Genomic DNA, 26,458 nt, shown 5'->3' with positions numbered 1-26,458 from the left:
GGCATCAGATGTCCTTGTGAGGGCTTTCAGGTGGCATCTTGGCCATCCCCTCCTCCTGCCTAGGCCTGGAGAACCCTGAAGGGCTTTCATGGCCACATCACTCATGGAAACTCGAGGTCATCATAGCTGTAAGGTGGTGATCTATATAGGAGTTCTTTCTTTTGGAAGTCCACTTGGTTCATCAGACTTGGAAGGCTGTTGGGGGCTGCTGTGCCAGGTTGTAATCTGGCTCTTGAAGGGCAGTGAAGGCTGAAGTGGCAGGGAATGAGGAGAACCAAGAGGGGGGAATCATTAATAAATGAAATGCACAAATAAATGAAAGATCCCCATGGCCAGGCAATGCCACCCATCTCAGCTGTTGCTCAAAGTTGAGGCATTTCATTGTATCTAGGAAAAGATCAGCATTTGTAGTGGGAATGAAATGTCAGATTTTTACCTGGAAAGTGGGAGTCAGGAAGTCCAGAAAAATTTTAGGAGGGCCTTTCAGGCTCCTTGTCAAATAAAAAGAAAAATTCTTGTTGTTAGAAACCACAGGCATTAATGGCAAGTGCAGGTAGACTTTTTACAAACACCTGAAGGACCAGGTAGGAAAATGTTTTGCAAAGTTGTATCAAATGTATACCCAACTAAATCAGAAATGGCAGAGAAAAAGAAGAAAGTCAAGAAAGAAAAATAGGTTATGCTTTTTTAAATAAATCCCACATTGTATCAGTTCTCTCATTAGCCCCTGGCACCTTCCTGTGCCTTAGGCAAGTACAGGGAGGGACAAGGATTTATTAATATCATTCTTTAATTGGAAAGCATTGATTGTCTTATCCCTTTTTTTAGCCATTTACCCCAGTCTGATAGTACCTCACTTGGTGACCTGCAGTGGGCCCCAGGGCAGTAATAACAACTGCTGGTAAGAGAAGGGTCAAGACTAAGCTGGTAAGAGAAGCACTTTAGAGCAATCTGGAGAGGTTGAAGATTTTTAGCTGCAAAGATTCAACCATTTTAATAGTTGTCCCACATAGGAGAGTTTACCTGAATGAAGAGACATGACCATGTAGCTTATCCTCCACACATGGATGCTTGCCTGGGTGCTCAAACAGGAGTTTTTGCCTATGCCAACACAATTCAGAAGAGCATAACTGCCTGTAGCATTGAAATGATGCTGATAAAAATCAACAGAATTTTAACTAGTCATTCTTGGTTTGCTGCTTGGGTATGAATCAGCTTGGCTGGGTTTAAAAGGGTACTTGACAAGAACACAGAAACGAAAAAAAAAAATTTAAAAATTACAAAAATAATTTTTGTCACAGAAAATGAGCTAAATCAAGTCAAAAGTCCAAAGGAGAGCTCTCCAAGAAGTCCTGTGTGTAAGTGGTTTGTTCTTGCAACAGATTGGGCTTTTGCTGTGTCTGTGGGTTATGTCATTGTTTAATTTGGTGTTCCTTCAAAAGCAGCCAGCTGCAGCCATATGCAGCCCATTGCCCCTGTTATCTTTGTGGGATGCCCAAAGTGCTTTCTTAAGATGTAAAATGTATGTGATAGAAGGGGGGGGTTACTGTGTTTTACCAAGAAAGCCCTTTTCTGCCTTCTAATGGACCAACTGCGTGTTCACAGTTGGGAATCACTCAGATCCTGAGCCAATAAAGTAGTTGTTATTGCTGTCTTCCAGCAGTAGGAGCAAAGAAGCAGAGAAAAACAAACTAAATGTGTCCCTTACACTCCATTTGTCCCTTGCATCCAACATTTCACTTCCCTTGCAGGTTACAACTGGTTTTATTTTCGTTGCTCCATCCCAACTGAACAGCTGGGGGGACAGAGAGGGTTAAATGCACTTTTACTTATTTTTGAACATTTTTTTTTAGCAGGAGTGACTTCATGAGGTACATGTGAGTGCTTTTACATCTGCTTGATGTGAAAATATCTGATGCTTAGCCAGGCAGTAGCAGGAATCTTTTTGTTGAAGGAGGATGGCTTGAAGCAGAGAGGCAAACTCTATGATGGGAATTTGCACTCCAAATATTTTGGAGCATCCTGCCCCATTTCCAGTAGAAATACTGGAGACAGTCAAGGTAAAACTGTCAGGTTAATAGGTATGGACTATGGCCAGGACATCTCTGAAACAAGCAATTAAATTCATGCCTGAATTACAGTGGTGTGGAGGCAAACACTTCAGTTTTCCTTTGCTTTATGTCCCAGTGAGTCAGGATGGCTAGAATTCTTTTTTTCATATTTGAGTTTTTATTTGAGATCTGAAAATGTAAGTTACTGAGGTTTATGCAGTGGTTTTTGTTTTGCCTTCAGTTTTGCCTTGGTTTTGTTTGTCTTCAGTTATTTAAGGAGTGGCTTGACTTTTTACTACCTGCATGTAATTTGGTCTTTGGGGTCAAGTACTGAAAGATAAGCTCATAGGCATCAAGTAAGGCTTTTTAGCAAGATGATTAAGGTAGCAACAGAGGAAAGGCTCTTAGAAATGGAAAACTTACTTATGCACAGCAAATTACTAAGAATCAGAGCATGTTTCAATTATTGGATTATTTTTTTTTAAAGTTGGATAATGATGTTCACCTTGGACATGGGAGCTGCAGTAATGGATTGACTCAATTTGAGATATTTAATATAAAGAAATCTCTTCCAGGTATTTGTAGGTTTAATAATCTTCCTTGGTGTGCTATATTTTAGCATGGTGTATTGGCTGTTTTGAGGATAAATATGTCTTATTCAAGAATATTTCTTGTTCATTCTTCTTCAAATTTTCTGATTCTGAAGAGCTCTCCAGTGTTGCCCACTGTGGAAGTGGTGCTGCAAAAAGTAGGATGAAGCTCTGTGTGTTCAGGGTGACACTTGATTTACTCTTCCCAATGTCAGACCTGTCAGCCAGCACCTATCCTTGCTGTTCATCCATGGCCCTACCCTGGACTGCCTGCCTGACAAGCTGGAAAGATGCAACAAATTGGATTAGGCAGGAATCTGTCCTGGGTCTGATTTGATTCAATATTTTCATTAAGGAGCTGAAGGATGGGATAAGGATTGATTCTGATTAAATTAGAGTCCATATCAGGCTCTGATGGGGTTGAGAGTGCTTGGTGTGGGTTAAGGAAGATGGGAGGAGGACATGACAGGATGACAACTTAAATGTTCTTGAAAGAAAAATTATTTGATCAAGACAAGAGCAAAGAAGTATTGCATTTTACCCAGTCTTCCTCAAACCTGATTTTTAGTTTTTTTATTGTGTTTTTACTGAAAAAAACAAGAGTCAGGTTACTTCATATACACTGAGAGAGGAACTTTGAGAGTGAATTCAGGAAGTTTGTACATTGCTTCTTATTTGATGCTGCTGGGGTCTTGGCTGGAGTAGGGTGAGTACCACATCTTCAGAAGGATGGAGACCAAGTTAAAAACCTTCCAGGGGACAGAAAGAAGCAGGATCTGTAATCTGGTTAATACAGTCTTTGAAAGAAATGTGCTTCCTTTGCTAAAAGAAAAAGGTGGGAAAGATTGGGAATAAAGAAGGCAGTGGTGATGAAATCCTCAGCAGTGGGTGTGCAGGAGAGAAGGAAGAGGTTTAAGTTGAAGCAGGGAAGGTTGAGGAGATTGCTGACGTTAGGAAGTTTTGAGATTACTTTATTTTTTATTTTTTTTTAATGGGCTAGACAGATGTGCATCAGGAATGGCTGAGGTAGAGATGGTTGTGTTTGGTTGTAGGAGGATGGGCTTGATGACCACGTCTCATCTCTTCCAGTCCTGGTTTCTGTGACCCAGCTGCAGTGTGGCATCTGCAGGTTTAGGTTTCTTCTTGCCCCAGCAGTTTTTGCATTTGTATTTCTACAATTCTCTGAGATGAAACAAGTCTTTGTGTGTGTTCTTCTTTGTGTCTTAAGCTCTGACACTGGCCGGGAGCTCACAAAGGAGCTTGCCTGGGTTTTGAAGACTTCATTTTCTTGAGGGTTGGAGGTTGTGTGGTACGTGACTGATGAAAGATCTTTCCTAGCATTAATGCTGGTCACAGCCCCAATAAATCTGGAACAAATTCTGAGAAAGCATGTCATGTTATGACTGGCATATCTGTGAGCATGGAGCTCTGCTTGAGAATTAGCCTGAAAGTTTGCAAAGTGCAAGTGCTGATGTCATTCCTTTGGAATGGAAGGGCTGTTGAAACAGTAAATACTTTCTGTGGCCAGAAGCTAAGTCTTGAGCTGGGCCTTTTCCTCCCTGTGAAGGAAAGAATGCAGAACAAACCTAAAATCTGTATTTGCAGTGGGAAAATCTTAATTAGTTTAGAGCTTTTAGCCATTGCAAACTATTTATGTACACAGCTGCTGCTCATGCAAACGTGAAAACTATTCATGGAAGCTTCAAACATACCTTGAAATGAAAAGTAGTTTTTCTTGTCTGTTTTTTAAAGCTGTGCTTCATGTTCAGATGTGTGGTTGGAAAGATCTGAAAATTATATTTGTACTCTACGTGCAGAAAGGAACATAGATGCACACCAACAGAAGCGTATAATAAAACGCTTTAGTTCAGCAAGACTTAGCACTGAAACCCTGCTAGCACCAAACAGCTGCTGAGAAAGTATTTAATTTTTAGGGGCATTTACTCTTGGTTTTATCTGTGGAGTTTTGGTTGTGACCCAAAACTCTGAAGAAAAAAAAAAAAAAAAAAAGAGAGATGACCAAAATGCAAGGTTCGATATGTTCCAGGTCTTCCAGCTGGCCTCTCGGCTGTGAAAGGTTTCTCTGAAATGTTGGATCCAAATTACCCCCAGCTTGGGAATGAGAACATAGCTTTGGAGAGCTATAACATCAAGGAGACACTGAGATCTCCAGGATAACTCAGATTTTTGTCCTGTCCCTCGGAGGACCCCACTGGGCATTCACAAGGAATTCATCCCCACCCCCAGCTTCCGAGAAGGAGGAAGAGTTTTGCCATGGCAGATGTGGGGAACAGATGTTGAGAGGGAAAGTTATTAGGGAACAATGACCTGAAGTGGTTTTTGGGCCCTTCCTTGACATCACTGGACTTCTGTTGCTGGTGGCAAAGGAGGGAAGCACCATGTGTCTCTGCAAGCCCTGGTGTTGGCATACACAGCTCTTACTGCCAGATACTTACTGCTCAAATAGTTGAGAAAGAGGAATATTTAAAAGCAGATCAACTCTCTGGTCTTCAAGGACAGTTAGTTCTAAGTAGGTGAATAATGCCCAACCACACACCACCTTTCCCAAGCTAATTTTTCTGAATTTTTTTTCTCCTGTTTTACATCACAGTGACTTCTTTACTTCCTCCTGTTCTGTTCTTCCTCATCTTTGCACCAGTGTCTGTAATGTCTGGGAGATGCTCAGAGCTTCACATCCCTAAATACTCCAGTGAGCTATTCCAGTAGATGAATCCTCAGTGGCTGATGAGCAACAGTAATAGTGATCTAGGAAAAACAGCTTTTCACTAATTCTGTACTATCAACATAGAGCATGTGGTTTTGTTGGGTTTTTTGGTTGGTTGGTTTTGGTTTTTTCTTCTCTATCATTTTCTGTTTCAGAAAGATTTGACCTCATGACTGTGTTATGAGAGAGGGTGGCAGGTAAGCCCAGCTTCCTACTGAGGGAGGGGTTCACCACACATCTCCTTCTCCTTAGCTTAGTCTGGCTCAGGAGACAGAATAATTATGTTCATTACTGATAGGGGATCACCCAGCTATAGAAGCCTGGGAATTTTTTATGTCTCTTCAGATGGGAAACTAAGTATTTGAAATACCCTAAGAAAATGACAATTGTGTGAGCTACTTTCTGTATCCCCACAAAAGGCTGGCTTCAGTTTTATTAGCAAGTTTTTCTCTGGGGTACTTTTGCAGTGGAGGTTTTCTAGCTTTCAAGCAGACACTGGGCTTGATGACCTCTCCTGAGGTCCCCTTCCAACCTGAGCTGTTCCCTGATGTTGTTACATACATCACTCAGGCACGTTTATTGCTTTCTGCCTTGAATTTTATGTTTGCTCTGTTTAAACTGGGCATTACCTATTATTCCTGAGGTTTTTTTTGTTTCAGCTCAGTGCAGAGCTCTAAGGCACACACTGTCCTTTCTGTACAGTACAGTGATTTCAAAGCTTGAGATGAAAGGGCACTTCTTCCTGCAGAATTCTCTTTCTGTGCTGTTCTTGTAAAATAATCCATGACATTAGCAAGAACCCAACACAGGGTAGATGGGCTCTATCTGCATGAAGTGGTTGGTGAGGGCAAATTGATGGCTGATACCTGCCCAACCTTCCCTGTGAACCCCTGGGGAGGTTCAGCATGGGGGGTACCAGACATAGTTGGTCAGTCTGTGTGCATCATCTTGGGACATCTTATTTAGAAAACATAATGCAGCACCCACCCATATATGTATTATCCATCAAGTTTAACTTAAATTCTTCATTGTTTTGCACTCACATTCTCACCTCACCCCTGTGTGTGTCTCAGTCCCTTTCTACCCCTCCCCAAAATCTTTGGTGAAGACTTCTCTTCTCCTACCTCCAGCTTAGCTGTATAAACTCTCAGTGTCATAAATATCCACACTGTCCACTTAAATGTCCACCTGTTTTTAGTAACCCAAGGAGTCAGTGGATCTGGTGCTCAGAGCCTTCTCCTTGGGAACAAGCTACATATTTGAGGAGCTGACATATAAAATTTCCTTAGTAGGGCTCTTCATTGAGAAGTCTGATTGAAGTACTTGGGGTTTTTTAGGATTATTTATTTGCTAGGTATACCCAGCTCCCTTAGGTCTTTAAGTCAGTTCCTGTATTTGGAGCAGTTTGAACCTTCAGCCCTGACCTGTAAGGGTCAGAGGACTTAGTTACTGTACAAAGGGATCATTTTTCACAGGAGAGGGAAGTGAGATTACTTTGGCCTTCAGGGTTTATTTTCCTCTCCTGCTTAGTGTGATACAGATAGCATCCTTGCTAGAGAGCAGAGAGAGGGAAGAAAATTCAGTCCACATGTTTGAGCTTTAAGATTGAGAATGATTCACTCTTAGCTTCTGGGGGTTGTAATTAGGGGTGACATAATAACCATAAACTTTCAATAAAATAGTAGCAGCATTTTTGTTGCACTCTGTAGTTGCAGAAGCTGCTTCTGATTAGCATCCCTTCAAGATAAGCTTACAGGATTTTCCACAATTTCCAGATCTGGGGTTTTGTGGCACAGTCCTACTTCTGTTCTGGTGCTGAAGGGGACCTTGAATTCTGAAACCCTTCAGACTTGGATGACATGTTTACTTGGATCAGCATCTCAACTTTTTTCTGAGCCATTTTAGTCCATCTGTGTAGTTTTCTAGTATTTTCTTCTGCTGGCTAGATCCTGCCAGTTTATACACTTCAGAGTACACTCTAAAGGTTATCTGCTGTGGAAAAAAATCAATCACACTATCTTCTTCTCCTGGATTGTTATTACTCCTTTCTTTTCCAAGTGGCTGAGACTAAAAGGAATCCAGAAATGCATAGAACAGGAGATCTGTCATTCCCACTCCACACCAAGGTGCATTCTTGTAGGGAGTGATGGGCATTTACACTGGAGTTCTGCCATCAGCTTTCAGCCAATTCTATTTTTTGGCAGCTGAGCACATGGAATTTTTAAAAAGAAGATGTACTTTCTTAAAGCAGGTCACAGACAAAAATAAAGACACATTCTTGGGCTACGAGAAGTAGGTCAGGCTTTGGGGGAATCATCTGTGAAAGCTGTTCATCTGATCTTACCAGGTTTTCTTTAGTAATATTTTTTTTTTCTCCCTGTGCCAAATCTACATGCTTTTAATGAAGAGGTCCTGATCATTTTGCTTCAGGTGTGATGTATTCTTCTATTTTGGCTAGAAAACTTCTTACATTAATGTTAAAAAAAAAAAAAAAAAAAGACCAATCCAGAAAAAATATGTTCCTAGTTTTCCATTAGAGAATACTGGAGTGGAAAGTGAGGCCTCTCTGTGCTGCAGTCCAAAAGGAATAAAGCTGCTTTGTGTCACCTCATTACTCTAAGCTGATGTTTTACCTCAAGATGGTTTTTTGGGGGGAAAGGATGGGGAAGAGACTGATTCCACCACTCGGGTGATGGCCTCTGCAGCACCTTCTGTGCTTAGTCTGATGAAGGGAAAGTATTTTGCAGCCTGCCCTGCTCTAAGGCTCTGGAGCCCCTGCAAGAGCTGCTGGACCAAGTGCAAGGCTCAGGGAGGGATGATGGATTACAGCAAGAGAGGCATCCCAATTAGCCTGGCATAACTTTATTACCTCCAGAGTTGAAAATAATCTGTTAAAAGGGTTCTGAGCATTAAAAGATAACAGCATTTAAGGATGGGTGCCAGGTCAGGCATCTGAGCAGCTAGGCTGGGCTTTCCCTGCATGGGATGAGGATACTCATCCTCTCTGCTAGCCTGATGCTTTGGTGAATGGCCCAACTCTGCAGCCCATGGTGGGGTGAAGATGTGTTTGGTTAACAAGCCAGGATCAGGTTCTGCAGTAATTGAGCTGTAGAAACCCCCTGGGCCTCTTCAGTAGCTGAGCTTTGGAAGTAGGATGTGAAAGTTTCTCTGTGAAAGCAAATCCCTATTAATATCATTGTTTGTGGAAGACACCTCTAGAAATAATCCCACTTTTCTGAATACTTGCAGTTATTGGAAGTTTCATTCCCTCCTTTCATGCTTTTATAATAAATTTTTAAAATACTAAACCTTGTAACTGCATCTGACAAGGGCAAAACAGGTGATGCACTTGTACAGGTAATGTGTCTGTCTCTCCTATTTACAAATTCCTGAAGAATTATTGACATACCTGACTTTTTTGTTTAATTCTGGTCATTTATTTTTTCTTCCTATTCCACATTCTCTATTTTGCAGAGTTTGATTCAGAAACAAAAAGAGTTCAAGACATTCTTTCTGGAATGGAGAAACCACAGGTATGTGATCCCAAATTAATACACACACACAAAAAAACCCCTAAATCAGCAAATGTGTTAAACAGATTGTGTCATACTGGTAATTTCACAGAGGGGGAGCACCTCTGGTTTGATTTTTTTTTTCCATAATAGATTGTTGCTGCTGTATGTATCTAACTCATTTTACTGGGCTATAGTCAGTGGGAATAAATTTGAAGCATCTTTTATGCTTGTGGGTATTTGTGGGCTCTGCCTACTGCAGGAATCACCCCAGTTGCCTGTTGCCAGAGCCCAGCTCCCAGTATTCCCACTGCCATGGGGGACCCAGCACACTGGGCTGCTTTACATAGCTCCTACCCCCTCTCCCCTCAGTTTAATTTTCTCATGAACAATATATGTCTATAAGAATGATTAAATTAAGCTAATTCTATTATTCAATGGCAATTACTATATTCTAAGTTTGAGCTATAAAAGCATGGGAATGGTAATGGAAATTGGATTACTGTGCTGGGTATGACCACAGTCAGATAAGGTTATTAATAAATCTGGTTGTAAGTGCTTTGAATGTGATGGGTTTTTTCCAGTGTGGGGTGTCAAATGAAAACCAGAAAGGGCATTTGTGGATCTGGATGAATGGCAAGCATTGCCACTTGAAGAAGCAGTCCTGAGGAAGAGGGAGACTGCTGTGCCTTAGAACTTCTGTCTCCTTTGCTCTACAAAACAAATTGACATCTGGAAGGCTCATCTGAAGAGTCAGTTTAGTCCTAGCTGGGTAGATGCTGATAAAAAGAAGTTGTACAGAGGGAGCATGGAGGGGGGTGGCTGCTCCTTAGATGTAGAAATGGCAGAGCTCAGGGTCAGGCAGGTGTGAGCACAGGCTGGGGTTTATTTGGAACGTCTCTTCTTTTGGATGCTTTTGTTCTGACTAAATACAAAAAGTGTTTGGTCTTAAATTGCTCCATCAGTAGGTGTTGGATCCCACTGTCATGGAATCTACAAGAGCAAGTTCAAAGCCAGGCAGAATCTAAACCAGCCCTGCAGAGATGATAAATACCAGGGGTCTGCAGCCTGAGTTCCTGATTGCAAGGAGGAAAGTTGCTTTATTTTGTGTACAAAAGTGACAATACCAAGCTGAACACTTGATAGAAGAGTTGCTGGGAGATCAGAAAATAAAAGAAGTGCACTTAGTGCAGAGTCAGGCCAGTTCATTTACAGAGTGAATCAATATTTTTGTGTTCAGCAATACCTGAATGTCACTCATCACAGTGAGGTGCCTTTTACAAGGATCTGGAGAGCTGAAATGAAAAATGTGTTATTTTGTACTTGTATCTACACAGACAAGGAGGAAAGTTCTTGAAGCAATTGGCAGGATTCTGAACTCTGTGGAGTTAGATTTATGGCAACCAGAGCATTTAAAGCAGAGGGGAGCAAAAACCCTAAAAATAAATAAAAACAATTTTCCTGTAATCACTTCAAAAATAGGAATTTTTTTAAAAGTCTAAACCATACAAATGGTAGTTCAATAACTATGACATTTAATTTATCTATTCTCCTCCCTTTAACTTCAGCATTTGTGAATAATGAAGCTCATGGAAGTCTCACAAACCATTAATTGCTATGAATGATCGTGGGCATAGTTGGTATTACATCTGATATGCATAAGTAATCAGCTGGGCCATATTTCTTGGTGAGCCTTGTGCCTGTATGAATGAAAAAAACCCCAAAGTAGAGAAAAACAATTGTGTAGAAAGAAACGACACAATTAAAAGGAAAGGGCAGTGAGCAGTAAGTCAGTTGCAAGCCATAGGGATACCATGGCTTTAGCACATGGCCTGGCTGTGTCCTGGCCAGCAGCTCCACTTTCTGAAGTCATTTGAAGTAGTTTTGAAGAAGGGATTAACCCTCTAAGTGTGTCCTGCGGGGCAATCTGCAGCTGTGGTACCTCTTGGGACCACCTTGCCCAGGTACCTCTGTGTGACAAGGTCTATCTTGCTTTACTGAGTATAAAATAGCCACACTCTTAAAATGATATACGTATGAAAAGTCTGGTTTTGATAGGAGATGGTGTGTTTGAGAGACAGGCAGCCAGGCTGTAAACTCAATCATAGTTTGACAGCAGAAATTTTAAAAGAAGCCTTTTGTTTCTTTCCTCACTTTTTACTGCAAGTGAAATATATTTTTAATTTGCATTACTGCAGACCAAGTCGGTGTTCTCTAAAGCAAATGGAAACTTGATTCTGGGTTTCCAAGGTGGCAGGGGGCAACGTGGCTGGTGCCGAGGGCTCAGGGGGATGTCACCCCCTGCAGGGACCAAATGCTGTGGGGCTGAGCTCAGCCATCAGCCTGACTTTCCCAAAAGCAGCCTGCTCCTGCTGACCTGCTCTGCAGCAGAACTCATATTTAATCATTCAGATTTTTTTTTTTCCTAAAATTGCAGGATTAGAGCCAGAGTTTCAATGCAAAAATCTCGACCCGGTAATAACCATGAATTCATTTGACCCCCAAGTCTTTCATACCTTGCCCTGGAGGGAGGACATGAATGTTGCTGGCAGTGTTGTTCTCACACATACAATAAATCCCTGAACCACACGATGCCTGTGAATGCTAACCCGGAATTTGAAAGATAATGAAAGTTGTAGAGGAACATTGTTCATTACCTGAAAGGCCGGGAAGGGCCGATATTCATCAGTCTTGTAACCTTATTAAAGTAGTGCAGGAGTTGGGATTCTTTCCCAGGGGCTTTTATAAAATAATTATTTACACCGCCGAGTTTTGATTGCATAGAAAGCAGGAGTTTACTGTGTAAACTGAGAAGTTTTCAGAAACTAATTAGCTGTGCTTTTCACCAGACACACAAAACTCTGGGTGGGAGAATCTTTTGTTAGGTCTCAGCTAAAAGGCCAAGCCAGTCCTGTTGGAAGCCAGCACAGTAATTCTGTGGAGAGATGAGCCAGGCTGGGGTAAGTAGAGAGCAGCATGGAGGTTTTCCTGCCCAGCCTGTGAAGAGGTGCTCTGGCTGCTTGTATTTTGGATACAAGTTAGAGCAGCACTTAACAAACAATAAACTACTTTTTACTCCCAGCCAAGTGTTTGTCTCCAAACTGGGCAGTGATGTTGAGCCCACTATCCTGATGTTGGCTGTGGACAAGCTCTGGGCTGGGTCTGTCCAGCTGCTTGCTGTCACTGGAAAGTTCCTTGTTTTTCCAGGGATGGGTAGAAAAAGTTGGAGTTCAAGCTACTGAGCTGGTTTGCAAGAGCCTGCTTCTTACTCCCAGCGAATCAAAACCCCATTTATTTAACTTCCCCTTTTTCTCAGCAAAACCAGTGCTGCCTGCTCCAGGTAGGAGTTCCTCAGCAAAGTTAAGTGGTGGCTTTGGCCATGAAATCAGGTGTGGAAGAGATATGCCTCTGGCAGGTGAATGTGATACCATATTGAGCCTCTTAGCAGCAGATAGGTTTATCTCCAACCATACAAATCCATTCCCAGCTGGGGCTGACGTGCAGCTCTCAGTCCTGCTTGCTGGAGCCAGGGAGTGCAGGGCTTTGCCTTTCCCCACTTTATCATGCAGGCGGTGACCCCTCGCTTGCTTTCCTTGCCTTGCTGTGTGTACTCAGGGCAGCTAGGAATTGTGTGTCAGGATTTCTGGTATTTATTTTGAAAGCTGGACCCCAGCACTCTGTACATGCCAGCAGCAAGGCAGGCCAGCCGCCATGCTGGACCCCAGATCTAAGAAGTTCATGATGTAGCTTGGAGCAATGTTAGCACCTGGGGGTTGGACTTTTACCCTCTGCATGGAAAAGTCTGCACACTGCCTACAGAATTACAGCCTAAGAGCAGTCAGCCCGTTCAGATGCTTTGTCTTATTTTAAGAAATTTTAAAAAGACCTGACTTGTGGCAGATTGCTGGAGTTCATCAAAGGGCAGAGCTGTACGCTGAATATATACGTGTGTCCTTGTGAGCAGTCACAGAGAAAAAACATTCTGAAAAACATTTTGATAGAACATTGGCAGGATGTCGTGCCTCCAGCTCCAAGTCTGTCTGAATTTATGAAAAACAATTATGCAAGCACATTTCCATAATAAAAGAAACTGTTGATGGGCTGAGCTGGCATAGTAGTGATGTATGTTAAAAAGAAAAAGTCTGTTTGAATCTCACTCTCCAGTTTTCTGATCAAAATATTATTTCAAAATCAGACTTTTAGCTCTGAACATTTTTGTCACTCTTTCATTCATATGCAGGTGTATAAATGTATCTCAAAAATTTCACTTACTTGTTTTATTTGAATCATTTGAAATCTTTGTAAACTGTCTAACCTGTGCAGTTTACTGTGCCTCAAGTTTTTGAAGCAAACACTGATTTCATGGCATCAGAAAAATGTGGCTAGAGCAAGAAATCCCATGGGAATTCATACAAGAATTTGCATGTTTATATTTTTTACCCATGAAAAAAAGGTTGATTCTACCAAAAACTTCTTGCCTTGAAACTTTTTCACATTAGGTTGAACAGAGGTTTTCTTTCTTGGCAAGACTGAAGTGTGCTGCTATAAATTAAAATCTTGAACTTTTGAGAGCGTGGTGTTTAAATTAAGATGAGATGTTCTGTGGTGTCACTTACTTGTCAGTCTGTTAAAAACAGATTTATGACTTGCTTAGAAAGAATCTGCTTGATACACTGGTATCACACACAGCAGTTGCAGTGGTTTTCAGCTGAAAGCAATGGTTTTTTCATGTGAGAAGTGAAATAATTCTCCATTATATAAAGATAACCAGAAGCTGGGTTTGTAAACAAGCAGTCCCTGAAAGCTGATGGCTAATATTTCATTACCAAATCAACAAGTAAGGTGTTTCAATTATCTCAATAAAAGTGCAGGAAATGTGCAACTAAGCACCTGCATCATTCATCTTACACCTTCTAGAATAACAGCGTTGTGTCTGTGTGTTGGAAAAAATCTGTTAAAATAATAGAATCAATGAAATTTGATGCATAGGAGAAAGGAATAAGGAATACAAAACCTGGTGCTTTGATACCTCTTCATGGGGGCTAGCTAAAAAAAAAAATTCTTTACATTTTCACTACAATTAGGAAAGGAAAATGTAGTGATTCTCATTATAAGTGGAGAATCTGTGACAGAGAGCTTGAGGCTATGGAGGCTTTGAGGCTGCCTCAAATAGAATCAATGAAATTTGATGCATAGGAGAAAGGAATAAGGAATACAAAACCTGGTGGAGAATCTGTGACAGAGAGCTTGAGGCTATGGAGGCTTTGAGGCTGCCCTGGGCTTTTTTCAGAAGGTGTGCCTAAAAATGTTGTGCTGTCTTTGTCAACCAATTCAGCCAGGTTTTTAGTTCTTTTGAGACAGTAGTGGTGGTGGATTTTATTTTTATTTCTTCTTTCTTGGCTTGATAAGAGAAGGTTGTTCTCTGGGAAGTTGTTGGGTGCCTCCAGCACCATGCCAGGGGGATCTCCTGGTAAGAATGGTGATGCCCTGTCTGAGCTTGATCACTCTGGTGATATTCAGACCTAAATTTCTAGAAAAATACAGCTACACTGATGAGGTGAAGGAGTTCTTCAGGTGCAGATACTTTTTCTGTTTTATTAAAAGAGAATCTTTACCCATCTGCTATTGAGTCATCACTATAGAGCTGCACCCAGTGGTGTCTGGAGTTGATCTGTGCAGCCTTTCTCTCAGGGCACAAAGTGATTGTTTTGCAATGTAATTTTTAATTGACAAGTTGGACTTGTCTTATGGTTTTCCCTTGTGCTTTTGAGTCGGTGTAACCTTACAGATTGTATTGGAGTTGGTTTATTTGTTTGCACTTGAATGATTGCAGTTTCAAATTACAAGAAGGAGCAAGATGATTAAAACCAAAACAAAACTGGTTTTTTTATTAGAGAATCTCCCTAACAAAAGCTTTAGAAAAATAATTGTGTACAAATCAATCTATAAGCCTAAGTCTTTGTTTCACTTAGTTCCACTTGCCTGTGGTAATGGCCACAGCAGCAGGTACCTCCAGACTGGTGTGAGCATCCTTGCTGGATGCTCAGACAGTGACAAGGCAGCTCACTGCAGGGGACGTCTCTCTGTATTCCTCATCTGTTCAAGATTAGTTTATGCCATGAATCTGTGTTTTTCTGTTGATGACCATTTCTGACCCTTTTCACCTCTATTTCTGACACTTCCTTTTTACAAGAAATCAATCGTGAAGATGCAAACAAACCCCAAATACTTAGAAGACCCTGTTTTTCTTGGAATTGAGAGCAATCTGTTTCTTTTACAGGTTACAAATATTCAAGCACGAACAGTTTCACTTTCCTGGTCACCTCCCACTGGCCTCCTAAATGCAGATAGACACAACAATGGTTTGCCTTACACCTGTACCTACGAGGTTGCCTTATCAGATAAAGGGAGGGATGGAAAATACAAGATAATTTACAGGTAATGATATAATTTTTACACTTGTGCTGCTTTCAATTTGTGGCTTTGCTTGGAATAGTTTCTCTTTCAATTAGCTTTTCAGGATGTTGTTTGCATGCCCATTAGCCACAGAATAAAGGCACCTTTGCACCACCCAGAAATTGCTCCCTCTTTGTCCTATCAGCCCCCCTTGCTGAAGGGACTTGCAGAAAGCTGGTTGAATGCATGTCACAAGGTCCCTAATTGCTGTCCCCAACACGTGGCACATCTCCCATATGATGCTGCCTCTCCCATGGCCAAGGAAAAGGTTGCTTTTTCTCTTACCCTAAGTGTCAAACCATTTGTGTACACCATGCAGACAGGATAGCTGCCTTCCTAATGGGCTACATTTGTGTGGACTTAACTCTTAAGAAGAGTAAATCTTGCTTTTTGAGCTAACAGGCAAAATTTTGAATGCTTTACTGCTTTGTGTAGTGTCCTAGATGAGCAGAGGAGGGAGCATACCCATCAGTAGGCTCTGGAGCTCCTCAGAAAAACCTCAACACTTGGCTCTCAGCACTGTTCAGTAAAAGTTCTGAGGGATTTCTCTGTCTCTCTCCAGTGATCCTCTGAGCTCATTCTGTGATCAAGTACATATGGTGTTATGCCTTTCTTTTTTCCCTTCTAATGATGCCTAGGATAGAAAATTTTGAGCTGTGACCTCGGCTGTTGTGAAATACCTAATCCTTCCTAAACCTCATTAAATGGAATCCAGGTGGTATAGCATTTATGGGGTTACCTTTTGAGACCAAACTATCTCCTTTCTTAAAATCCTGTGAAGTATAGGGAATTCCTCTGGTATGGTAAAGGCAGGGCTGCCTGTACTGTTTTGGATAATATAAAAATTAACCAGGTGAATGCTGCCTGATTTTTTATTTTCTGGTAATTGCAGTAGCTGTTTGTGAGCATCTGTATAGGTTAACGTGTGCTGCTGAGCTCTTAAATTGGGAAGATGACTTTCTAGGACTTCTTGTGCTTGCTGGTATGATGGCTGCACATTTTCTCCTGGTTATGAAACGTTGTGCATCTGTTTTAAAGCTGCTCAGAGTCATCTGTCTCCTGCTGCTGGCCAGAGCAGAGCCATTAGCTTAATGTGGGATGCTCTGTCACGAGCAGCTGTGATCAGTATTACTATAGGCAAAAGAAAGCCTGCAATATGTTGAATGCATTGTCTTTTTCAGAGGGAAAAAACTGAATTTGCAGGGTATTTTGGACTATTTAAAAAAAAAAAAAAAGGGCTTCTGGTGTATACCTGGCAGCCCAGCAGGCATGTGCTGTCTGGTTGATTTTGTTCTCTTCCTTTCGAGGTATTTCCTCAAATAATATTTGTGCAGCTATCTATGAAATATTTCTTTATGCTAAACTGATAACTTAGTTTCCCATGTTTTAATAAGAACATGAATAAGGCAAACACTTCCATGAGCTGGCTGGTACTTATTATGTGCTGCCCCATACCTTAATCTTCACAGAACTGGCAACACATGACTGAGCCTGGTGTTCATTTACCAGCAAAAAAACCAGAAGGGAAAAGAATAGCCCTAACTTTGTTGGCTACCTTAGAAATTAATAGATTATATGTTGGGTTTTTTCCCTAAAATATGTGAAACTCCATGCTTTTACTTTTTTGGTATTGAAAGAGAGCTGGGTCCAGCTGTTAGGGCATTAATTAAAAGTTTCTTGGACATGGTCCTCACAGGGAGTGTGATTCTGGTAGAGAAAGCAAGCAAGTGAAACAGTTGTGCAAGAAAATTCACTTTTTCCTCTAAAGTTCAGTGACTCACTTTTTAGAAAGTATTTTGAAATCAAGGATATGCAGGAAGTCCAAAAGTAATGTGTTGGTTCAGCTCCTTTCAGCTCTGGGAGGGTTGAAAAACACCATGGGATTTGTGCAAATATCAACAAAAAATGTAAGGAAAGCATTGAAAAAACCCCATATAGCCAGATTGCTGGATGAATTGGGATACCTACTTTTCTATTATGTACACAGAGCTTTATAAGGTTCTCAATATACATGAATCCTGTTGCAAATTGTTGATAGATTATTTATTACTGTGTTTCTATGGTGGGATGGTTTTTTCTGCTTTCAAATCATAATATGAGGGTGTCAATAGTCACTGGAAAAATCACTGTGCTGTGTGTGATACTGCTTGTAAAAATTCATTGATTTGTTGGGTTTGGGTTTTTTTTCTTGTAGTGGAGAAGAATTAGAATATAACCTGAAAGACCTTAGGCCAGCAACAGATTATCATGTCAGGTGAGTGGAGGTGTGAATGTCATTTAAATATAAATTCTTCAATTATGTGAGAATCAATATCAGTGGCTTCTAAATATTTTCTGATGAATGTTATCTCAGACTTGGTTATGAGAGTGCTTGATGAACAATTCATTTTCTCTCATGTTGTCAGAGCTATATTAAGAGAAAATCTCTACATATCCAAATTTCCATACTGGTTCTCTACATATCCAAATTTCTGTATGTATAAAAGGTGTGGGAGTGCATGTGCCTGAAAATGGGATAGCTCAGGCTGCTTCAAAATTTGCCCCAAGTAACTGGTATTTATTTGTCAGTCACTGTGAAGTAGCTGTGCTGGCTCTGAGTATTCCAGCACAGGGTTTTCCTAACTTCTCCTTGCTTTCTGAATCCACTCTGCTGACTGCAGATCCATCTGACCATAGAGGTTTCAGCATGTACCCCACAAAATGGGTTCAGACTGGTATCTCTTGGTATTGTCAGAGCATATTTCTCTTTGATTCTAAATATGTGTTTTGTGCCTATAACTATTAACATGTTCTCTGTTTGTGCTCCCTGATGTTTTTAACACTTTGTGTTCTTTGCTGCTCGTATTGCATTTTTTTAAAGACTTTGCCTTATGTACCAAGGCTTCAAATTCACATTCTGTTCACTTAAGCTCAATATCCTTTTTTTAAAAAAAATCCTCTCACTCCTGTCTGTTTTTTTCTTTTTGTTTTCCCAGACAAGGGCTAGGTTTGCTGTGCTTTTTCACATTGAGGCTGCTACTGTTCAAAAAATTTTAAAGAGCAAACACTTTCCTTCTGAGCTCTACAAAAGACTCAACACCAACCTGTGTCTGGTTTTCTCTGATATTATAGATTCTTTAACCTTTTTTTTTTTCTTTAAGGATACCTTCTAGTGGAGCCCTAAAATGAACTTTTAAAGTAGAAGCACAAGAGCAAAAGTAATTCCTTATACATTAGAAGGATGCCCAAGCCAGGCAGTAGTCCCAGCCCTAGCAGCAGATGGATGGAAGTGAGGAGGGAAAGGTTGTAAAACACTACTGAGCTCCCTGCTGGAAGCAATTGAGCATCACTTTTAAAGCCAGCTTCAGCCAGCAGAAATGTGGTGCTGAGGTCTCAAGCCATTTTCAGGGATGCTTGGGGGTATTTGCCCCATCTCCTGGCTGATTCCTTTCTCTCTACCTACAGCTTCCTCCTCCTTCCTGCAGGTTTGCCAAATTATAAATGGTTTGTGAGCAGTTAGCAATAACTTTTGCTTCAAAAGAAGTGAGTGCCAAATAGAAAAGTCAGGCTTAAGAAGCAGCAGGCTGTGTTTGGAGTGGGGGGAAACCAAACCGTGTTTGCTTTCCATGGCAATCTTTTTTCTTCCCTGAAGCTGCATTACATTTTAAAGACTGTCAAGAAATAAATCTGTTAAGTAAAGAAATCTATGGGGCCAGCAGTTGCTCAGCAGACTGCCTCAGATCTCCTTGTCCTTGGCAGCATCTCTCAGGGCTTCGTGTCCACACAGCCAAGCTGCTTGTGCTTGCTCCTGCCCTGCTGGGCCTTGGGGCACCAGAAGAGCCTGGATCCCTCTGAATCTGCCTCCTGTGTTTCTCCCAGAAATATTCTTTTGGTACCTTCAGAGGAGACTGTGCTCAGTTTTCAGTGATTTGCTTGTTCAGGTCCTCCCCACCTGGTTGTATTCCTGATGATGGTGCTCAGCAGTGCTGGTTTCCAGCACACATCCATACCCCTTGCCAGATACAGACCTAAATAATTAATTGCATTTGTTATCACTCCTGGCTGCTAACAGATGATGGGTAAAGCAGCACCAGAACAGTTCTTGTGAGCCTCCCCAAAAGGTCTGATTCTACAGAAGTGGCCATTGTACAGAAATTACCCTTTTCTCCTTACACCAAGTTTAGAAATTGCCCTTTCTTAAACTCTGCATTTGAGTGCACAATAGCTACAGCCAGCTCAGAGGTCATCATCTGGTCATGGTTTGAATATTTCTTTTTCAGGAGAAGGCTTCCAATTTGCACTTTTCTGTGTGGAAAAAAATAACATCATTAGTTTTTCAGAGAAGCACCTCGTGAGGAAGTGCTTAACTGTATTGTATTCACTTTCCCACGTTATTCGATATTGTGTATCCTCATCTGAGCTGATACAGAGAGGATTTCCCTGGAATCAGATTCACTTTGAAGGTTTTAGAATAGTTCTAGTTCCTGGAGGTCCAACAAGTGTTGATACCTGAGCTATGCAGGAGAAGCTTGTACCCATGGAAGGACATCAGCAGTTTCCCCCACAAGATGCTACACCTGAATCATGTGCAAACCAGGCATTAAAGTTCATGCTTTATTATAATTGATTATACTTTATTTATACTTTATTTCACATTCCTGTTGTATTGTGAAGAGGATTTTATCACAGGGTATGGAAGGCTGGCAATAGGCAAGGAGATGGTGGTGGAAGGAAAAGAAAACTCATTTTTTGCCCTAAACACTGTCAGGTTCCTCTTCTGCTGGGCATTCTTTGTATGCTTGTATCAAGTGAAGTAAAATAATGATAGCCACTGGTCTGTGAGAAATATTAGTGGATGGAATCATGGATGCTTTGGTAGTCAGATATTGTAGATGAGACAGTGCTTTCTCATTTGTGGCTGTCAGCAAATTTCTAACCCATTTGAATGTTGTTTCCAGGGTGTATGCAACATACAACTCAATAAAGGGATCCTGCTCAGAGCCAGTCAGCTTCACCACTCACAGCTCAGCACCAGAGTGTCCCTTCCCACCCAAACCCTCACACAGGACCAAAAGCTCCTTAACCTTACAATGGAAGGTAGGTAATTCTTGGATCAGGCAAGAAAGCAGTGAAAAATACAGTTTACTGACAGCGAGCATAACTGTTGAAAATAATTGTAAGCTGAGACAGTCATTTTTCAGTAAGGGACTTGGACTTCTTGTACTCTGACAAATCCCTCCCCATGCACTGACTTTTAAAATGTATGTGTTTCATTATGTCCAGCTTCTTGGTATTAGTTAAGAGGTTGCCAAGTTATGTGCAAACCCCAAGCTTCACTTTCACTTCAGTCATTTGCCTCAGGGGGAGGGGATGTAGTTTTCTCTTATTCCCCAAATTAACCTTTTGTTTGTTTTTGCTCATAGGCACCCATTGATAATGGTTCAAAAATCACCAGCTACCTTCTGGAGTGGGATGAGGTCAGTAGTAACTAGTTGAAATAAATAGATAAATAAATGGCACTCAGACTTTACAAGGATTTGCTGAGTAAACAAAAATAATTAAATACAGGAGAAAGGAGGAGGAAAATGAAATCTTGATGGTCTTAGGGAAAGAATTGGAAAGGTGAAAGGGGCAGTGAGGGGAAACCATTCAGTGTATTATATGCAGAGATGATACTCTGCTTCTGTACTCTTGAAATCTAACTTTATTGCTCATTTGGTGCACTTTATTTGTTAATTAGAAATACTTGTTTGTGATGTATCTTAAAGCTCTGTGATCTTTTTTCTTCTGGATGCTGTCTGCGTGCAGAACAAAACTGTTCCTTTCTCAGAGGAGAAAAGCCATGATCTTCAAGCCCTTTCTTACAGGGCATGTGTTCAGGCTTAAAATACTTGTGTCCTTTACATAGTGGCAATTAGCTCCCTTCCAGACACAAAAGGAAATCCGTGCTCTGTCCCAAATATCTTGCATCATTAGCAAGCAGCACACTGTCAGATGGGAGAGTGCCAAAAGCAGGAGATGTGGAGTATTTGCTGGAGACAGGTTCTGGTCGTGAGTCCTCCCTCCATCCCCTAATTTCTTCCTGCCTCCTTCCGTTGTGCAAGTGAATATCATCTTTGAAGGAAGAAAATCTCTATCAAGTGACAGAACAGGCTTGGACAAGATGTGAAGACAAAGAAGTGATGGCTCAGGAAACTGAGAGTGTGCAGGAGGGTTTAGTTATGCAGTCTGAGAAACATCTCGGGAGGTTTTTAGTAGTCTATAATAATATTCTAAAGGGAGTACTCTGTTATGGATAGTTTTACATCATTTTGCTAGTAATATGTTCTAGGATCATTCTGCTACGTGTTGGATGTTTGGAACCCATCACTATTAAACATTTATTGTGTGCAGTATCACAGCACGTGGGGTCTGCAGGATGAGAAACCCACTGACCTGAAGTTTAACAATAATTTCAGCAAGGCAGGCTGACCCTCTCTGCATTGCAGAAGGGAAAAGGTTGTCAGGAAAGAAGTAAAAAGTGGAGTGTGACGTCTGGGAGAGGAGATTAAAAAGACATTTCTCCAAAAGGATGGGCCAGGATGATCCCATGACACCTCTGTGACAGCTTGACTGTGCAGTTGTGACCCCTTGCAAGGCTTTCAGTGACTTGGAGCCATGGGAAGGTAACAGCACCCAGCAGTGAGGCAGTGGAAATGTGAATTATTCCAGCCTGCAAAGGGAAGGGGAGCAACACCAGGTCTTGTCAGAAGAAAGACTAACAAACCATTAATACAGTGCAAATACTTTGGATATTAATTTTGTCCACATGGAACCCTGTCATAATTTTGGCTGCATGCAAGGCAATTCTATAATGCTTTTGTTCTTTGAAACCTTTAATATGTGGAGTATATTCCTAGAGTTTTGTCTTCAGAAGGAATTGTTATGATGTCTGCTTTTCACAGGGCAAGAGTAGTCTGCTTTAGGCTAGCTCAGGTACCAATGGGGAATAATGAAGGGATCCTGATTCCCTTAGTCTATCTGTCTTAATTACCTTTTTTCCTCAATAGCAATCCTGAAATATGAGATCCCAGTGGATGGCTAGCCAGCAGAGATGAAAGAATAATAGCCCTGCACAAATTAATTTGGTTCCTATCCAAAGGTTTAACAAGATTCTTGACTGAGTTGTAGTTGTCTGTGAGACAGTTAATGCCACAGGTGGAACTTCCATGACATTTTTTTTTTTCCTATTGATAAGAGACAGAAATGCAGTTTTGGGTTGATAAATGAAAACTTCATATTAAGGCTTTTCAAAGAAAAATCCTGAAGATGTAGACTGGTTGTGCTTGCAGCTGCAGGAGCCTCATCTACCAATGACAGCAACCTCAGGAAGCTGTTCCAGTTGCTTTTTCATGTGGCAGTGGTGCCTCTGGTACAGGTCCCCAGGTACAAAAGAGAATTCACTTGTAGCACCCCCGTGCCCTCATGCATGGTCGTGTAAACTCTGCGTAAGCAAAAGCACTGCCTTGGTTACAATGCCACACTGTGTGCCTGTGAAATCAAGAAATAAATATGTCAGGGAAGAGGAGGACTCTTGCCAGGCACCAGCAAATGCTCTGCCAGATCTCAGCTAGAGCAACATTCATTAGCTACAGGGCACAGAATTAAACATAAACAGGGGAAAGTCGCCGATCAGGAGGAAATGGAGTAGTGACTGCAAAGCAAGGAGGACTTTGCAGGAGTGGAGAACAAGAAATCTATCTGATGAGCAAGTTGGAAAGCCACCCTGAAATGGCAGTCTACCTTGAGAAGCCAAGTCCCTTCCCAGGGAAGGAGGAGGTGTGAGTGAGCCCTGGAAAGCCCTTGCAGCACAAGGTCCAGCAAAAGGTGTCGTGCAAAGGCTGCAACCTCAGACTGTGGGAACAGAACTGGCACTGGGCATAGGAGATGTGGGAACTGATGGAGGTGGTTAGGTGAGCATGTCCACCTGTCTCCCAGGCATGCTGGAGTGTTCCCCAGGCATGACTCTTGTCTCTCTGGCATAACTCAGAGTTTGTAGCATGTCAGATGCTCACTGGTACCTCAGGTGGTACCTCCTGTTTTTAGAGGGGCAGAGGCATAGTTCATTGCATCTAAAATACAGCCAGGTGGCATCACTTGTAGATGCAAAAGATAAATTCTTGCTGCCAAATGACAGCAGCAGCAGCATGTATTACAGCCCTAGGGTTAGGGGAGGTTGTAAATTGTAGTCACAGGGTGGCATCTTTTGTCTCAGTGGCTTCAACTGGGGAGTCCCACAGGGCTGAGGTGGCTGCTTGGGGCTCTGCCCAGGACCCTGCTGTGCTTATTGGCAATCCCCATCCCACCCCACCAACATGTTCCCTTCTTCTCTGGAAGGTGTCTCAGGGGGCTGGAGAGAGGACTTTGGGGAATTTTTATTTTATTGTGCCTTCCTGAGAGTAGGCACACACTTCCCATTCTCTGGCTTCTCATACATACTTCAAAAACCTTCTCTTGCCTCACTAGATGAGCTGTAGATGAAACACAAATTAATTGCAATTGTTTCTTCCATGGAATTACATGTGTTATGCTGCTTAATATGAGCCACTCCTACCCAACTTCTTGTTCTTCACTTTAGTTCTGAGTTTTGGGGTTTTTCCCAACCTGCAGACTGGAATATAGAGCAGTCAATAGATACAGTAATTCCTGTTATTCCACCTTTTTCCCTCCCAGTTTGGATTAAAGTGTTTCAAATGTGAATGTTGTTAATTGTAATTTAGAAAATGCAAATAGTTCCTTTCTCTTTAGGTCTTTGAATTATAGTTGTGATTCCTTGCTAATAAACTGTGTTATCTTAAAATGCATGAAGAACTATGGAGAATGATGTTTCCTCTTTAACAGCAGAGTAAGAGATGAGTTCAGTGACTTGTTGCTCAGATAATTTGGATGTACACTTCCAAAGTTTCCATTGACTTCAAAGGAGTTAGGATCAGCCTCTCAGATATTTTGGAATTTGGTAGGATCTGGTACATGCCTGCACCTCGGGTGCTGGGCTTGGCAATAGTAGTCTGGCAACACAAAGAGTTAGAAGTTGTAATTAAGGAAAACTCCACCTTCTGGCTCTTTTTTTCTTTGAGCTTCACTAACCCAAATCCTTTGAACTTCCAAATCTGAACTAGCCAAGTGATGACTTTGCCAGGATTGATTATTCAGGGTAAGCAAAAGGCTAATTGGAAAAAATAACATTAAAAATAGAGTGAGCAGAAAGCATCCGTGTGAAGGAGGTGATGCTTTCTCCTGGTGCCAGCGTTCATCAAAATCAGTAAACTGTAACTGCATTGAAAAATGCTGCTGGCACTGCTGTAAGAATCAGGCCTTTGTTACTAATTAGATGTGAATCAATCATTCTGTGATTAAGTGGTAGTAAATAAATGTTTCTCTTGTGCATATGGGTAGCGAGAGTATCCTATTCATTCTCTGTGGGAAAGGAGAGGCTGTTCTGAGCCAGAGACAAGGACATCCCTCTCATGCAGTGTGTGTTGCTGGTTTGTGGAGAACTCAAAAGCAGCTTTAATTCTGATCCAGGCAGTGTTTCATTCTGATTTGCTCAAGAGAGAAGCAGATACAGTACCCTCACTATTTAATGATTTGGGGACCGAGAGTTAATAGTTAAGTTTTGTATGTAGATAAATAGATATAACTTTGTTCTACCACAAAGTTTTAAACTTCTGGAGGCTGGCAGAGATGTGCTCATTTGTACTAGCTGAATATCTGGGTCTTGCATCTCAGTGATGTTCCACCAGAATTCAGACACACAGGGCTCCGTGCCTGGACTTGTATTTGTTCACCTTCCTGCCCTCTGGATCACTTTGGTGCCCATGCTGCTGCTGGGAGACATGCAAGAGGAAAGCCCTGGATACAGTTGGTTCTTGAGTATAATTTTGGGATGTTTCATAGGTCCTGTTCTGTCTTCTAAATGTTTGTGTATACAAAAAATTCAATAATTTGTATAGGAACTTGCACAGTAAATGCCTTGCAGAGATGCTAGGGTGTGGTGTAGTAATTGCTGACAGTTTGCTACACAGCTTTCTGTCAGATTGAATATCAGGCTGTTGCTTTTTATTGCCAACTGGAACTAAACACAGAAGGCAATGCTGGCATGACCTGCAGCAGATTGCCACCAGCCCTCCTGGTTGCAGATCTGATGCTGGCTGCTTTTGCTGTGAGGCCTTGGGAAGGTTTTCTGTTCTCTGTCTCTGCATCCACTGTACCTGCTGTGGCCCGTTTCTTCTGTGTTTATTTACTAAATCTAGTGCAAGGAATGCAGTCAACAAAACCCATTTAAAGTCTCATAACCCTTGTCTCAATAAATGCTTTCTCCAAGGCAAACATAAGCACTCTGCTTTAAGTGAGTGTGGAGCTTGAAATAAAGCTGAAATAGCAGTCAAAAAACTCTTGAAAATTGTGTTAAAATGCTGGTTTATAGTATTGTGCAAATTCTAATGGCTTTCTTGAGCTGAATTGTTCTTGTTTCCTCGGGCAAGCCCTGATGATCATCACAGTATGGGCTGTCCTGGTGAAGAATAGGGAAGCAGGCTGGAGAAAGCAGAGCTAGGGAAGAAGTCAGACAGCGTCTGCTCTCCCCCTAAAATCTGTGGATTTAGAAATATTTGAGGAAATGATACAGTGTATTTTAAGCGACTTACGAAACATTATTTAAAGGATTAAAACTTGGATGCCGAGTGCACAAAGAATAGGAGAAGGGGTTTTGGGAAAGCTGTAAGACTCTTGGGTGGCAGCCAGTACCAGGCTGCCAGTTGTTCCTGTCTATAATTATGCCAGCATTAGTGCTTTCATAAATCTTGGGAGGGAAGGAGTGGAGAGACTATTTCCAGGCTATTAATGCCAGGATAATTAGAAATATCGGCCAGCCCCTCCAATTAGTGCCAATAGAATCCAAAATACCAGCCAGTCTGAGTAATTTGAATACCAGTTGGTCTCTGAGTGAGTCTGGGGAATGTACAATACCAGTTTTGGAGAAAAATACATACACTATCAGAGTGTGTACTGTTATAAAGTTGAAGATAACATAAATGTTTGGCAATCCCTGCAAAGTTTCAGTTCATCAGTTGGGCAAATGGGAGTTCCCACTGCTCTCAGTTCTGG

General features: G+C 41.5%; 1 protein-coding gene across 2 annotated transcripts in view; it reads left to right on the top strand.

The window, feature by feature from the left end:
- FNDC3B (fibronectin type III domain containing 3B) overlaps positions 1 to 26,458 on the top strand; it is a 184,812-nt gene that overhangs the window by 109,319 nt on the left and 49,035 nt on the right. For both annotated transcript variants that reach the window (XM_030455890.1, XM_030455891.1), the window contains exons 7-11: positions 8,841 to 8,899; positions 15,159 to 15,316; positions 17,529 to 17,588; positions 20,272 to 20,410; positions 20,737 to 20,790. In XM_030455890.1, the coding sequence (XP_030311750.1) occupies positions 8,841 to 8,899; positions 15,159 to 15,316; positions 17,529 to 17,588; positions 20,272 to 20,410; positions 20,737 to 20,790 (470 nt within the window). The remainder of the gene's footprint in view (positions 1 to 8,840; positions 8,900 to 15,158; positions 15,317 to 17,528; positions 17,589 to 20,271; positions 20,411 to 20,736; positions 20,791 to 26,458) is intronic.

The sequence above is a fragment of the Calypte anna genome, chromosome 9 (genome assembly GCF_003957555.1).
Source record: "Calypte anna isolate BGI_N300 chromosome 9, bCalAnn1_v1.p, whole genome shotgun sequence".
NCBI lineage: Eukaryota > Metazoa > Chordata > Aves > Apodiformes > Trochilidae > Calypte > Calypte anna.
The sequence above is the reverse complement of the archived record's forward strand: the minus strand, read 5'-3'. Positions and strand labels throughout refer to the sequence as shown.